This window comes from Chenopodium quinoa, unplaced genomic scaffold (genome assembly GCF_001683475.1).
Source record: "Chenopodium quinoa cultivar QQ74 unplaced genomic scaffold, ASM168347v1, whole genome shotgun sequence".
NCBI lineage: Eukaryota > Viridiplantae > Streptophyta > Magnoliopsida > Caryophyllales > Amaranthaceae > Chenopodium > Chenopodium quinoa.
This window is the reverse complement of record NW_018742733.1, coordinates 222,624-238,308: the sequence shown is the minus strand read 5'-3', so window position 1 is coordinate 238,308 and position 15,685 is coordinate 222,624. Positions and strand designations below refer to the sequence as shown.

The window sequence follows — 15,685 nt, the reverse complement described above, 5'->3', positions numbered from 1 at the left end:
CATGTCACCTTACATTTTCATTAATAAATCCCCTTACTCATATTTCAAAAAAGAAAATACTAGCTTTTATTCAATACATGTATGAATGTTATTTGATTCACTTTCCCCCAACTTAATATCTTCTACAAACCTATAATTATATTTAATTTCCACCCTTTCTTTTCCATTATAAACTACGGAGTATTCATTAATTTTATATTGTACGGTATCTATAAACATTCTATGCATTGCACTGATCGGAAGACTACTTATCCTAATACTTGTAAAAGCATAGAAAAGAAATCCATTTCAAGCACACGCGCCACATACACAGGAGTGAGAGAAGTAGTGCCAGCCAAGCCATAAGTCCGTTCTCTGTTAAAATTTGAATTTTTTTTAAAACAAAAAAAAACACAAAAACTAATCTCCACTTTTTAATTCAAATAAATCACACAAAACTAAAACTGTTTATTCCGTATTCTTTTCATAATTATCTGGTGCCAAATTTTCTTTCCTTTTTCTCTCAATATTAAGATTAGGTTTTCAAAAATTACGTACAATTTACAAAATTCAACAGCTTTTCAAATTTACACACAAAATTTCCTTCTCCTTATTACTCATTTCTGACAAAATTTCCCAACTTTTCTCTCTCCTAATTTCTCCCATTTTTAGCAAATTTTTTACTCAGCAAAAACCCCCAATCTCACCTGAAAAACACATAAATTCAAGAAAACCCATCAAAATTAATCAAATTCTCATCTGGGAAATTCCAATGTGGTCGATTTAATCACAATTTCACCATTTTTATATCCTCTTTGAATCTTCAATTTTGTCAAAAATCCCCAGAAAAATTGGGAAAAAATGCTGTCAACATCGCCAACAATGATGCGGAGTTCATTGGAGGAGATGTTAGAGAATCTCCGGCGAAAAGACGACGAACAATCGAAGGATATTCCGCCGGCGTTACCCTCTCGGCCGACGTCCCGAGCTCGGTTGCCGTCGTCAAGACAGCGGTCTTTGCCGGTGGGGTTTAAGATTTCCGGCGGCGGTGGTGGTGGAGAGGAGGTAAAGAGGAAGAGTGATGACGTGGAGGAGAGAGAAAAGGTGATGAAGGAAGTGGGTCCCTTGATTAGGAAGAGGAATAGTTTTGGGAATAGTAAGAAGAAGATGAAATCGGATCAGTCGCCGTATGAAGCGGCGGAGATGGAGGAGAGAGAAAGTCGTGGTGTTAATGGAGGTGGCAATGGCGATGGTGGCGGTAATGGTGAGGGAGTCACGTCTACTTCTAAGGGTGTGATTGAGTGGGAAGATAATGTTGATTATTTTATTAAAAAGGTGATTAATCTCTTCTTATTATTATTGATTTATGTTGTTGTAGTTCGATTTGATTCGATCCCATGGGTCGTGAATACCATCCTCGTGACTTTAACTAACTAAGCTAGTTGACGACTTGTCGTCCACTCTTCTTCTTATTGATCAAGTGACAGTGATTTATTTATTTTTTTTAATGTGATGAAATTTCAAAAATTTCTTATTTGGGGTTGATTTTTTTTTTTTTTTTTTTTTTGTTTTTTTTTTTTTTTTTTTGGTTTTTGACTGCAATGTGAAATTAATTTTTGGAGAATGTAGAAACTGGGGTCTTACTCTTACATGGATGGTCCATTTATATTTTGGTTGTTATTAATTATTTAATTGATTGATGATATTACTGTTCATGAAGTTTGACCTGATCATAAGCTCAAGATTGTATTGTTTTTACTTAAATTGGGATTTGGGGAAAAGTTTGTGTATTGGGATTCTAGAACCTTAGCTTATATGATATGGCAGACTGATGCGCGAATTTCTACAGAACTTTGTGAATTGGATTGAAGTGCCACTTTCAGTGCATTGGCTGCTGAACAACTTGATTATAAAGATAGGGGTTTGTTTGGTAGGATGTGTAGACAATTCTGGGATTGCTTTCCCTTTTGTTGGGATTAGTGATGAGTTGGGAAGTTTGGGACTTTTATATTTGTTATGGTTGGTGATGTAGACTGTTTGTTTATTGGTGTTGAATCATCATGTTATTGTCACATATGAACACTGTGCACTGAGGTTGTTAGAAGAAGACCCAAGGGATGAATTGGATTTTAACTCCTGCTGGAGTTTCAGCTCAAATGTGGGAAAATCTCCCCAACTTGGAATTTTTATCATATGTCAATTGTTGGATTAATTTCTAGCTAGGACATAGGGATATAGGATATTGAACTTCAGGACGAGAACTGGAGCTTTGAAGTTTGCATGCATAAACTGAGTTAGAGATCATAGTGTGACCATTTCAGCTTATTCTTTACTGCAAGTTGTTAATTATTGAGGGGAAGGGTTTTGTCTTCTAGAATTCTGAAAAAGTTCGCCTTTTTGTCCTCTTTTTTTATGCGCTTTACTTGCTTTTGATCGAGGGGTTGAGGTGCTGTTTTGTGTTTGAGCTTTGGTTTGTGCAGTGTATATTTACATGAACTTATGATAAAGCATAATGGCGAGATTTTCTGTTCTTAACTATTTCTACAAGTGCTACTGTAAGTCCATAATGTACTCAATAAACTTATGACCGTATCTTTGTAATGTCATCTAATGAAGCATTTCTCCTTGATTTTTGCTATTTGCGGTCTTCCACTGGTTGAACATAACTAAGTATTCTGCTTGGTATTGAAGATCCCTTGCTACTGCCTTTGTATTTAGTGGAATCTGGCATTCTGAACAGACTTGTATCCTTGACTGTTTCTTATCTAATAGCATTTGCTCCTTGGTAAGTTTTGCACTGGATGTATGTAGACTGTGGAGTTACTCCATAAACAAGTTCAGTACATTGTCATTTCCTCATATGTGCTATTTCCCTTAAGTTGCCCTTTCATATGCTGGTACTGAACAATAAGAACCTAAATACAGCTGTGATGCCCTTGCACAGTGAGGCAAACCATCCCTACTACCTATTTAGTAAATACAATGCAGGCCATTCATGAAGCAGACGCATGCCATGCAGCCATCTCAATTCTCAACAATTGTCTCTAAATCAAAGTGAATCTGTTGGTGTAAGAACATGTTTTAGTATAAGTAATGAGAAAATATAGAATCCAGAGACTTTTATTTATGGTACCATCTGTTTTGAGGCATAGTCACCTGGAACTGTGTCTTGGAGTGAACTTTAGGTTCAATACTGTTCTGTCAAGAAATAGCTTTATTTCTTAAAAACAACTATCAAGACACATTTCAGGATTTGAGAGACACACCAGGTCCACACTTGTCAGATGCTGGATTGCTTAATGCTTGGCTAGTTTGCTGTGATGCCTATATCATGCAGTTTTTCCTTTTTGTTCAAATCAAGCACAGTGACATTGGTCATCTTTGGAGGCACCCCCCTCTGGTTATTTTGCAGAGACACTTAATGTCTGTTGTTTTTTATGACTTTCAGAAACTCCGTGTTTGGTGTCGGCTTCCTTCTGGACAGTGGGAGTTGGGATTGATAGAATCAACCTTAGGCGAGGAATCCTGTTTACAGCTTGTATCTGGAAATGTAAGTGTTTTTTTTTTTCCCCTTACATGGCTTTTTGAGAGATGTTTTAGTTTGGATTTTAAATACTGATGAATTCTAAATGCTATAGGTCATCAAAGTGTTGAAAACAGACCTCCTACCTGCGAATCCAGATATTCTTGATGGTGTGGATGACTTAATACAACTTAGCTATTTGAATGAGCCTGCTGTACTTAGCAATTTGCAGTACAGATATTCACGTGATCTGATCTATGTGTGTGCTTGCCTTTGCTCCCTAAACATGGGTTCACTTCTTTCTTTTTTAGTTCTTATAAGATCCCGCCTAACTTGTCTAATTATTGTACATTCAATGTGGGGGCCTGGCTCTACAGAGTAAAGCGGGGCCAGTTTTGATTGCAATCAATCCATTCAAGCCTGTGCAAATTTATGGGACCAACTATATAACAGCTTATAGACAGAAGAAGCTTGCTGACAGTCCTCATGTATTTGCAATGGCAGATGCAGCTTATGATGAGATGATGAGAGGTCTGGTACTATCACTTATTATGTGATGTAAGTTTGAGCTTTTAGTTGCAGTCATATCTGTATTCATCATGTTTCCTTTTCTTGCAGATGGTGTAAACCAATCCATTATAATAAGGTGAGTTCAATCTTTCTATTTTACAGTCTTGTAAGAAGGATAGTTTGAGCTTAAGACTTTAAATCTATACAGGAGTTTGGTTTATCTACACTTTTCCTTTACTTAAGCTATGGGAAAAGTATAGTTTCATTGCCGTTGTATATCATTTGTATTAACTAGATGCATCATTTTCACCCTACAGCGGAGAGAGTGGTGCTGGGAAAACTGAAACAGCAAAAATTGCAATGCAGTATTTGGCTACTCTTGGTGGTGGTGGAGATGGAATTGAACGTGAAGTTCTACATACAAGCTGTATATTAGAAGCCTTTGGAAATGCAAAAACATCTAGGAATGACAACTCTAGCAGATTTGTATATATTCTTTCTTCTCATTGTCGGTTTAATTTTTATTTTTTTTTGTGCTTGCCTCTGTAGTGTCTATCCATTAATGCCTGATATTTGCGCTACTCAACAGTCAACACTATTGTGATATAAACTGTTTCTGTTCTGAATGCAGGGCAAGTTGATTGAGATTCATTTCAGTGTGGCGGGAAAGATATGTGGTGCCCTCATTCAAACTTGTGAGCTACTCTTCCATATTTTTATTCCAGAATTAATCTGTATATTATATATATCGACTGACTTGTCATTGTTGCCTGTGGTTCATGCTAAATTTGCCTGTGGACAGTCCTCCTTGAAAAGGTAAGATAGCTCAGCTGATGCATGTTTGGGTTTTGTATGTATCATCTGTAGTCCTTTCCTTACTTCTGATATTGCTTTTGCAGTCAAGAGTAGTTCAGCTGGCTAGAGGAGAACGATCATACCACGTATTTTATCAGCTTTGTGCTGGCGCCCCATCTGATCTAAGAGGTTAAATTTAATTCATCATTGGTTTTTACGACCCAGCAATGCGATAGATATCTGTTTATATTTTTTACAGTAGTTTTGCACTGTGATCTATCAGAAAGAAGTAAGGTGCAAAAAGAACAAAGTAATTGTTTGTATAATATTTATGCCACGGAACGTCTGTCCACATCATTCTAACTGTTAATCTGCTGTCACCATCACTTGAATGCTGCTGCAGGTAGATTGAACCTGAAAATGGCCAATGACTACAACTATCTCAATCAGAGTAATTGCTTGGTGATCGATGATGTTGATGATGCGCTGAACTTCTGTAAGCTTCAGGTGATGAAATTTCTCTAGATGATAAATGTTGTACAACGTATACTGCATTCAATTTTGTTCTGAACATCTAAATTTTATTTCTTCTTTGATCACATCAGGAAGCTCTGGATATTGTTCGAATCAATACTGAAGATCAAGAGAGACTGTTTGCAGTGCTCACTGCAATTCTATGGCTTGGGAACATATCGTTTCAAGTTATTGACAATGAAAATCACATAGAAGTGATGGCGAGTGAAGGTATAAGTTCCTGATTCAGTTTAGTAAAGTTTGTTTTGCTTGCTCCTTGCTTTGCTAATTTAAGTGTCCTATTAATACTTGGTGGTGTTTGCTACCTGTTAAATTTTCAAGGAACTGTATTGAGGAAATATAATCAAACATTGAACGTCACTGTTGCATATACTACCTTTTGGCAATGTCATTTAACCAGACTCTCCAATTTACATTAAATACCTTTTAGCAATTTATTTTTTTTCTGCAGCCTCAAATTGCTGTTCTTGCCACATAAGTACATATTTTCCCTTTTTTTTTTAAAAAAAATAATATAAAAAAATCACCAGCTTGTCATATGGCAGCTACTTCTTGTGTTTATCCCTACCTTTCAAAAAGTTTGAAATAATTCTTATGAATAGTGTTTGGACAATCATTCCCTCTAAAATGTTTATTTACTTATTTGCCTTCATTAATGTTAATTGCCTCTTTTTTTGAACTCTTAGTATAGTGTACGGATCTTTATACTCCTAAAAATATTTGTTTACATATTTTCCCTCGTTAATGCTGCCGACAACCAAATTTGTGACATAAGGCCAAAAAGAAAGAGCTCCCGGACATGGCTAGCTATGACGCGCGTAAGCTACCCTTGTTTAGGGTAAAAAAAAAATTAAAATAAAATAATGGCTGCATTTGTAGCTTATTAAAAGTCAGATGGATGACTCGGTGATGTTTTAGAAATAGGGCTATTAATTTTTAAGTTATCTAAAAAAGCAGGTCAGACCGTCAGAGTTCGCTTCCATGGATTTTAATAAATACCCCCTGCCTTCCATTATATAATGTTGACAGTTTAACTAATACTGTTGTTGGGGTTGATTATTTGGCAGCTCTGACTTCTGCTGCCAGGTTGATGGGCTGCACTGAGCAGGACTTGATGTTGGTTCTATCAACTCGTAAGATACAAGCTGGCAAGGATAATATTGCAAAAAGATTAACTTTACAGCAGGTATGTGGTCTTATATAGATACTTCATTAATGGGAAGCATACACACTCTCTTGCATGCAATGTGACTTGTTTAATATCACGGTTTTTCAGGCAACAGACACCAGAGATGCTTTAGCTAAATTTGTCTATGCTAGATTGTTTGATTGGCTTTTGGATCAATTAAATAAATCACTGGAAGTGGGCAATATGCGGACTGGACGGTCCATAAACATCCTGGATATCTATGGTTTCGAGTCATTTCAGGTTGGCAGTTTAAAGCCGCATCGCTAAGTTGTCAAATGTCACTTGATTCTTTCTTCTTCTCTTATAGTTGCTTTTTTCTTTCAGAAAAATAGCTTTGAGCAATTCTGCATAAATTATGCGAATGAGAGGTTGCAGCAACATTTTAACCGTCATCTTTTCAAACTGGAACAAGAGGTAGGCTTTGATCTATTTCGGTACATAACTATTTGTGCTAGATTTATAATGTTGTGAAAGCAAAAGCTAAAAGAATTTATGAGACTGCAAAAGTACCTGCCTCTTCATGGCTATCAAATCTTTCCTTACATCAAATGGTCTTGACTTGTAATAGTGGGCCTTCTGTAAATAATGCTAAGTCTTAATTGGTTGCGATTAAGTTGCCTTTGTTAGAGCACGGGCCTCTCAACACTAAAGCTTCTGTTGTGTATATTTGAGTCTCTAACAGCTAATCTCAATTCTCAAATATGATAATGAGAAAAATGTATTCTGTCATTTTTACGGATAAATATTGCTAACAGTCGGCTAGGCTGCACCCATGAAAGAATATAGTTAAAACACTTGTGAGATTAGATTAACTGAGGTTCTATCTCTAAAATCAATTGACAATGAGAGAAATCTCTTTCTAGACTTGATGTTGGTTGCCTTCTCACCTCTTTATTTGGGGTAAATGGACAATTCATGTGTGCACTCATTTGTGAGATCTCAGCATGCTCTCTATTGTAACGTTATCAACTTAACGCTGTAAGTCAACTAGACACTAGTGCTTATGCAATGACAGGGTGCTTTCCATGCTGGTTTTTTTTTTTCTTCTTTTTCTAGGACTCACAGTTGATGAGAGTGTTTTAAGCAACCAAAATTTATTATTATGTACTTTATTCATGATATGTATAATGCCATTTTAAATAGGCCACTGACTAGAGTCTGGATTCTGGACTCGTGTGTAATTTTTTTTAATGTAGTTATCTTCATGCTTATTAGAAATATTTTAATCTGTTTCTGACTTGCTGCTATGATACCTTAGGATTATGAAGCTGATGGAATTGACTGGACTAAAGTTGACTTTGAGGACAACCAAGAGTGCTTGAACCTCTTTGAGAAGGTACTGCTGTTTAATGTGGATAGTCTGGATACTTTTAAAATAGCCAGGCAATTTTCTTGTTTTGAGAATGAACTTCAATTAAGATGTTGTCTGCCATGCAGAAACCTTTGGGGCTTTTGTCTTTATTGGATGAGGAATCAAATTTTCCCAAGGCTACAGATCTGTCTTTTGCCAACAAGCTTGATGAACACTTAAACTCTAATTCCTGTTTTAAAGGAGGTAGAGATGGGTCATTTAGTATCCGCCATTATGCAGGACAGGTAGGCTTGTGGTTGGAAATCTGTCTCTTGTGTGATTATATTCCATTTAGGATGATTTTTTGCGTGATATGCTTTACCCCTTTACCTCTAGCTAGTGGATTAATAATAAAGCATGTTGTACTAATAAACATGGTGTTGCATACTTTTTTAATTTTTAGCCCTGTGGTGGATTTTGCGGGGCATTAATCCCTGGTCAAGCCATTCTCTTTCTTTTTTTTAAGACCTGTCCAAACTATTGTTTTATGGCGGATGTTGTTTCTGAGCATGAAATTATAGTTGCCTGATGACTAGATTACCTTTTGGATGTTGACCACATGTAATATCTATGTGATTCTTTCCATGCTTCAAATTTGTAAATCATTCTCTCTCTGTGTAAGGTGATATCTTGATAATTGCGGCAATCTTATTTTTTTGTTTCAGCTCCATCACAATGAGATGTTTGATATTGAGCTTGTTGATTTTGATTTTTACTTGCATGAATGACAGTTTTTTTTCATCTAATATTTTAATGTCTGGGTGCTCTAATTATCATCAATTCCTGAATGAAATCTTCTGTGATTGTGATTCGTATTCTTTCAATTTCATGGTGATTCTTTAATCATTCAATCTTGCTTCTGTGATTCCTCAGGTTCTGTATGACACTAGTGGCTTTTTGGAAAAGAACAGGGATCCATTGCACTCAGACTCTCTCCGCCTTCTCCTGTCATGTAATTCTGCACTGATTCAGCAATTTGCTTCTGGCATGGTTGATCAATCTCAGAGTTCTAATGGCCCCAATTTCCAATCTGCTCTGGACACCCAGAAACGAAGTGTTGCAACAAAGTTTAAGGTCTGCTGTGCTCACTTAATCCTGCTTCTAATCTATATCTCCCTATTTTTAATAAAACTAGAATACATCCTGTCTTTCTATTCCTGTCTGTTTATATGGTGGCATTGTCTATGTGAAAGATAGTGACTTAACTGTTCAATGGTCTGTCTGTATCCGTTACAAGCTTTTTAGGGTAATGGCCTTGAGATCTTCTGGAATTGTAGGTTTTTCAGGAGGTGCTATATAAGTATATATATTATTGGTCTAGTGATTGGACTATTGATTTCGTTCATGGCAATATAGTTCATTTACCTTTCCTTTCTTCTCACCATTATTGTGTAGCATTTTTTTTTTGCTTAAAGATAAGCATGGCTGTTTCAAATTTGATTTCAAAAAAGGAATTTGCTCCGTAGTGCTTAGATCCCACTCTCTGCTTGCAGAATCAGCTTTACAAACTGATGCAACAGCTTGAAACTACTACTCCTCACTTCATTCGTTGCATAAAACCAAACAGTAAGCAGCTTCCTGGTGTTTATGAGAAGGATCTTGTCTTGCAACAGCTAAGATGCTGTGGAATTCTGGAAGTTGTGAGAATCGCTAGGTGTGGTTATCCTAGTCGAATAACTCATGAAGATTTTTCTCAAAGGTATTTGATTGAGGTCTTTGAATTGATTAGACATCAGTGAGTGAATTTTCAAATAGGCTCTTATGCATTCCTTGGTAATGTCCAGGTTTGGCTTCCTGATATCTGATAAGAGCGTATCTCAGGATCCCTTGAGTAAATCAGTTGCTATTCTGCAGCAATTCAACATTCTTCCTGAACTATACCAAGTTGGCTATACAAAATTGTACTTTCGAACTGGGCAGGTAAGAACCACCATTAATTCTTTCCTTTATTTGATTCCTTCTGCGTGTGTCCAACACCCCCCCCCCCTCCTTTTTTTTCCTACCCAGGCTAAAGGCAAAGTTTATTTGCATGATCAGATGTTATGGGATGGGGGTAGTAGCATTTTCCTAGAAAGTACATTGTATTTTGTTTTGGACATGTTTAAATCGACCAGGTCTGGAAGTGAATATTTCTGATGGATGTGTAATGCCATTGAGAAGTGTACTTGTTAAATTGACGGATCCTTATTATTTGCTTATACTCTAAAGTTATATCTCTATTATTTTTTTTATTCTCTGGGCTCGTCTTCTTCCACCTTTTCCTTTATACAAAGGTGGGGTACATTGCAGTCTCTAACTCTCTATAAGTTGGGCAGATCTAGAGAGTGGAAAGGAGTAATTAAAAATGGGTAAACATTCATCAGAAGATAACCACTTTTCTCATCTTTGCTTAATGTGATTAGTTCACGGTCTCCTGTATATTTCTTCTCTGTCTTCTCAACTTCTTTTTGTGTGGTTCATCTGTTCCTAGCTGTTGAAGTGTCCAATTGCAAGATTAAGGGCTGAATAGCAATTTCAAAACTTTATTTTTCTCGTGTGCACATGTGTTTTGCGGAATATTTACCAAGTTGGGATAGGAATTTGTAATGTTGGTTATAGTGCTCTTGTGGAATACATGAATTTAGAGTTTGAAGAGAAGAGAGTGGAGAATAAAGGGAGGAGGGAGAGAGTATTTTTGTGATCACAACAACAATAACTGTCATCATGTGGAGATTTATATTGAACTATTCTTTTTTTTCTTCATTTTAACTAAGAAAGGTTGAAACACTCAAGTCATTTAGAGAAAAAATATAGTACAGCCGTACAGGATCACCATAGTACTTTATTTACTTATCATTGTTGGGGAAATTTGTGTTTAAACAAGGGTTACAAAAATAACAAACAAATTAGACCGGAAAATCTTCGAGGCGTGAACGGAATCACTTTCCCAAAAGTATAATTCCGGTCCTATACTACAACCGGGTTTTCACGGAAATTTACTTAGGAGATACAACGAAGAACAATTGTAATCACAAGTAGGATGATTACAATTCAATGTATAAAAGCTTTTGTATTTATGATGATGAAAAATAAAATTGCAAAGGTTTTCAAGAAAAATAAAATCGGATTATTTTTCTCAAGTACTCCCAACATATGTTCAAAGAACATATATATATTAAAGCAAAAACATCAGCCAAGAGCCACGAAAATAACTGACGACTTTCAATCAAAACTGACGAAACCGTCACTCTCAATCTCCTCTCTGACACGCGCCTGATTGGGCCCGCTGCTGCCAGATCGGGCGGAAATCAGCGTCAACTCCAAGAGTCTTCTCGCGCCCGATCGGGCAGTGGTGGCCCGATCAGGCGGCTGCCCCAAATTCCAGAAAATATTTTCCGCAAAATCACTTCCCTTCTCGCGCTCGATCGGGCGGTGGTGGCCCGATCGGGCGGTGGAGAAGAACAATATTCAGATCAGCCTCTCGCCCGATCGGGCGAGCACCACCCTGATCGGGCGGCTGATCGAGCAACAAGCAGGGGCAGCTTTCCTTCCCCTCTAAAACAGAGGTGTTCGTTCTCTACTTATCTCTCCCTTTTGCATTATATATTATTAGGGGCTAAGCAACGATTGCTATATGTAACATGTCATTGAGCAGATTGAGTTGTTGAAATTAATGTAAACTGTGAAATTAGCAAGCTATGGTTGGGTAAAACTGTAAAAGTAATTTATACCATGATTTCCAGTTACAATGTTTCTGCAAATTGTTGCTCTACCTCTAACACAGGCTGCTATTCTTTGTATGAGCGTATACCTGCATGATGATGTGAGGGTAGATATAATTTGGGGAAGATGTAAGGTTTATTTAGATCTAAATTATAGGTCCAGGTTTTGTTTAGCCTGTGAATCTGTGTTGAATTAAAGCATATGCGTGAGAATTTCTATTTTATATTTATTCTTTCAGTTAGCAGTTTTTTAACAGCCTTTATCTAGATGGGGCTAACCTTCTACTTGTTAGTTGATAAACACTGGTTTGTGTTTGCTACACTATGCTACAATTCCTTGCGTTTTTAAGCTGAGAGACTTAAAGAAGGGGGCTTCTGAAATTGTGTCACCTTTCTAAATTTATTCTTCTTCTGACTTTTCCCATTTCTTTGTTTGTTGACATCTATTAAATGAGCTATTGTGTTTTGTGAAATGTAGATTGGAGCATTAGAAGAAACAAGAAAACGAGTTTTGCTGTCCGTGACTGGATTACAGAAATGCTACCGTGGCTACAAGAGTCGTACTGAGTTTGTTGAATTGAAGACTAGAATTTCTTCATTGCAGTCATGTAGTATTCATATATATGCCCCCTCCCCTTCTTTTCATTTTTCTTTTAAATTTGTGCCCCATTCAACATGTCTTTATTTTGAACGTCTGCTCATTGAATCTTCTTGTGCAGTCATCCGTGGTGAAAATGCTAGAAAAAAGTATGATATTCTTGTAAAGAATCATAAAGCCCACTTGCAGAAGCACAAGAACATGGATAAGCATAAGCGTAGTGCATCAAAGGCTTTGGATGAGCAGCATAAAGCAATCATACAATTACAATCTGGTAAGTAGCAAGGTTCCACAATTTGGATTATTACTTATTCATTGCTATTAGGTATATTATTCTCATTTTTTTTCCCTTGAAAATTATCTTTAATAGTGGTACGTGGTTGGTTGGCTCGGAAGCATTTTGATGATATGCTTGCTTTAGAAGACTACAGCGTCAAAAATGTGAAGAATATGAAAGAGAAAGACATTAAAATTAGACAAGTGAAGGTATTGTTATTTATGCTTATGAGTTATTTTACACAAGTAATGATTATTCTCAATTTGAATGACATCTTAGCTCAGTCTGAGTAATGAAGATAACGTGTATCATTGTATGTGGCACTTACAAATGTATGTTTTTCCTAGTTAGGCCTCGTTTGGTTTGATGTAAAACATTTGCAATGAAAAATTACTCTTCATGGAAAACATTTTCAAGGAAAATCACAATTTTGAATCAATTTTCCTTTGTTTGGTTCCTTATATGGACATGTGAGGATAGATGAGAGGAAAGTTTAAAGGAGGGAGGAAGATGTGGCTTCCCTTGAGGAAAATATTTTCCTTCATTGCAGATGCAAATTTTCACCATCGGGAAAATTGTTTTCCACTCTTTCACAAACCAGACAAAGGAAAATGGAAAAAAAAAAAGGGAAAATGATTTTACATCAAACCAAATGGGGCCTTAGAATCAGTTGATATCCTCTATGCTTGAAGGGTTAAAGCTATAAAATTTGGCTCCCATAGCTTTACTTAAAGCTGGTGCCACTAGACTTTATAATCTTTTTCGTGCTATTTTCTTGAAGGATCTTCTACACTGTTGCGAATGGTACGTGGTTTCCTTTTCCGGCTTTCACTTGTATATAGCTCATGTTAGTTATGCACACACCACTCATGGATTAGATCCCTTGCGTTGTGTTTTTGAGATGGGAATGTGATGTTTTTTTCTAATTGAAATTGTTGCCTGTGTATGCGTCAGTGGGTGAATAAATAGATGAAAAATGTAAAAATAGCATAAGTGAGAAGACTGAAAACCACAACACTGAACTACACTGCCTTGGATAGGAAATTTTCTTGTGGATGTCTTGTAATCTGTCTTTAATGCCGTTGCTTCCTGAACAGTCACAGTCCTCCGGTCCTTTTTGTTCTTCCCACTTTTTTTGGCTCACAAAAAGATTCTGATGGGAAGAACAAAAAGGATTGGAAGGAGTAAATGAGAAGAAGTAAATATCTAGATAAGGCTTTACATAAATTGCTAATTGTCTTGTGTTTCTTGTTTAATTTTTGGCCTATCAAAAAGACAACTGTTCGTTTGAAGGAAAGACAATGTAACCCTTGTTTCCTGACCAGGATTTCTCGCCTGCAAATGTTCAAGTTTCCAATAAAGTTGTGGAGGAGCTTCAAAGACGGGTTGCAAGAGCCGAAGAAACTTTGGTTCAGAAGGAAGAGGAGAATGCTTCATTAAGAACACAGCTACAACAATATGAGATGAAATGGTCTGATTATGAGGCTAAAATGCGGTCAATGGAGGATATGTGGCAGAAGCAGATAGCATCGTTGCAAGTAAGTTAATAAGTTATTATAGAAATGCGTTGATTAATATATACATGTACTATTTGTACTTACATGCATAACGTTCTCCCTACTTTAAATGAAAATATTGGGAACTTCTTACAATGCTGACCACCTAATTGGAATCTAATTTATAAGAGAATTGTCCCTTGGGTTTTTGAGTTATTCTTCTGTGCTTAGACTACTGCATTGACAGATTGACCCGGATATGGGTTACGACCTATAATAATTGTATCACCCTGGTGGCCTGGTGAAATATAAGGCCTGGTTTTCTAGGACATAATAACTATCCTTTTCTGGTCTCACAGAGAATCCATCTTGGCAAGTTCTGATTTTTGAAGTCTATTCTAAATAAGATCACATCTTCTGGTTTGTTATAACTGTCTAGATGATCTGGTGTAGGTTATGTGGCTTAGTGGCCAATGATTGGGAGCACTTTTTGTACTGTATTAGTTTGGTAATAATTACTGTTTTTAGAGACATAAATGCTTCTTTTTTCTTTTTGGGATGAAAACACAAGTGCTTACTTTATTTATTCAGTTTGGCCGTTTCTTTGTATATTTTTAAAATTGGAGGTATCCAAAACGAAAAGCATGTAAAAAATATACTAAAATCATGCTGATTTGTACTTCACCAGAAGTATAGATCCAAGTTTATAGGTCACAACCTGAGGTTTAAAAGAACTAAGCAATTCTAAAACCAGGACCCTTTTATTTAACAACTTAAAATTATTGCAGATGAGCCTTGCTGCAGCAAGAAAGAGTTTTACTCCAGAGGATGCTGCCGGTCAACCTGGAAGGCAAGAGGCTTCCCCATCTCCTTGCTCTTATGATTCAGATGATAATTTATTCATGGGCCCTCGAACTCCTGGAGAAAGCACGCCCACGAAATATTCAGTTCCCATTGCTGAAGCTCGAGAGGCAAATGGGGGTGGTGACCATGGTGTTAATCCAGTCAATCATTTAGCAAAGGAGTTTGAGCAACAAAGACAAGCTTTTGATGAAGATGCAAGAGCACTGTTTGATGTCAGGTCTGTGCAGCCTGCTCCAGGTATGAATTCCTTTGATGAACTTCGGAGATTGAAGACGAGATTTGAAGTATGGAAGAAAGACTACAAGGTTAAATTAAAAGAGACAAAAGGGTCGCTGCACAAGCTTAGGCATGCTGATATGGAGAAGCATCGCCGGAAATGGTGGGGAAAGTTGAGTGGAAAAGCACACTGAACCATAGGAACATAGGAAACGAATTCTGCAAAGTTTCCTTGGAAAATCTTCGCTCACCAACTTCCTGAGCGGTGAAGTTCTCTGGCATACTCTGCAAGTTTACCTTGCATGTAGGAATAGTTAGGGAGAGAAATTTGTGTTGTATGTCTACCAATTTTTGTTGCTTGGTGGAGTAACCGACAATCTTAGGGTGTATCTCAGCCTAAAACTGAAAATTACCGTCCAAAAGATGTGGCGATATTCAATGTGTATATATGTGCTGTTGTTAGTGATGTATTCTTTACTTTTAGCTAATGTAGGATCAAAAATTGGGGTTAGATAGGCTTATGTTGTATGTGTGTAAAGTTGTAGCCATCAATTAATTTGTTGAACTTTGTATCTTTTAGTGTAATATATCTTCATATTCATCTCTTCTTTGTCGAAATTGTATTATTCTATGAATTCTTCAAAGATTGAAA

General features: G+C 36.7%; 1 protein-coding gene across 1 annotated transcript; it reads left to right on the top strand.

Moving 5' to 3' along the window:
- The first annotated feature begins 247 nt into the window (after positions 1-247).
- On the top strand, positions 248-15,651 carry LOC110723685 (myosin-2-like). The gene is made up of 24 exons (XM_021903030.1): positions 248-1,314; positions 3,428-3,529; positions 3,618-3,761; positions 3,880-4,033; positions 4,121-4,148; positions 4,330-4,498; positions 4,644-4,707; positions 4,815-4,828; positions 4,912-4,996; positions 5,211-5,314; positions 5,413-5,551; positions 6,409-6,527; positions 6,618-6,770; positions 6,855-6,944; positions 7,789-7,866; positions 7,968-8,126; positions 8,755-8,955; positions 9,375-9,580; positions 9,666-9,801; positions 12,061-12,190; positions 12,302-12,454; positions 12,551-12,666; positions 13,783-13,995; positions 14,742-15,651. The coding sequence occupies exons 1-24, from the start codon at positions 841-843 to the stop codon at positions 15,225-15,227; spliced, it is 3,717 nt and encodes a 1,238-aa protein (XP_021758722.1). The 5' UTR covers positions 248-840; the 3' UTR covers positions 15,228-15,651.
- Positions 15,652-15,685: the final 34 nt, after the last annotated feature.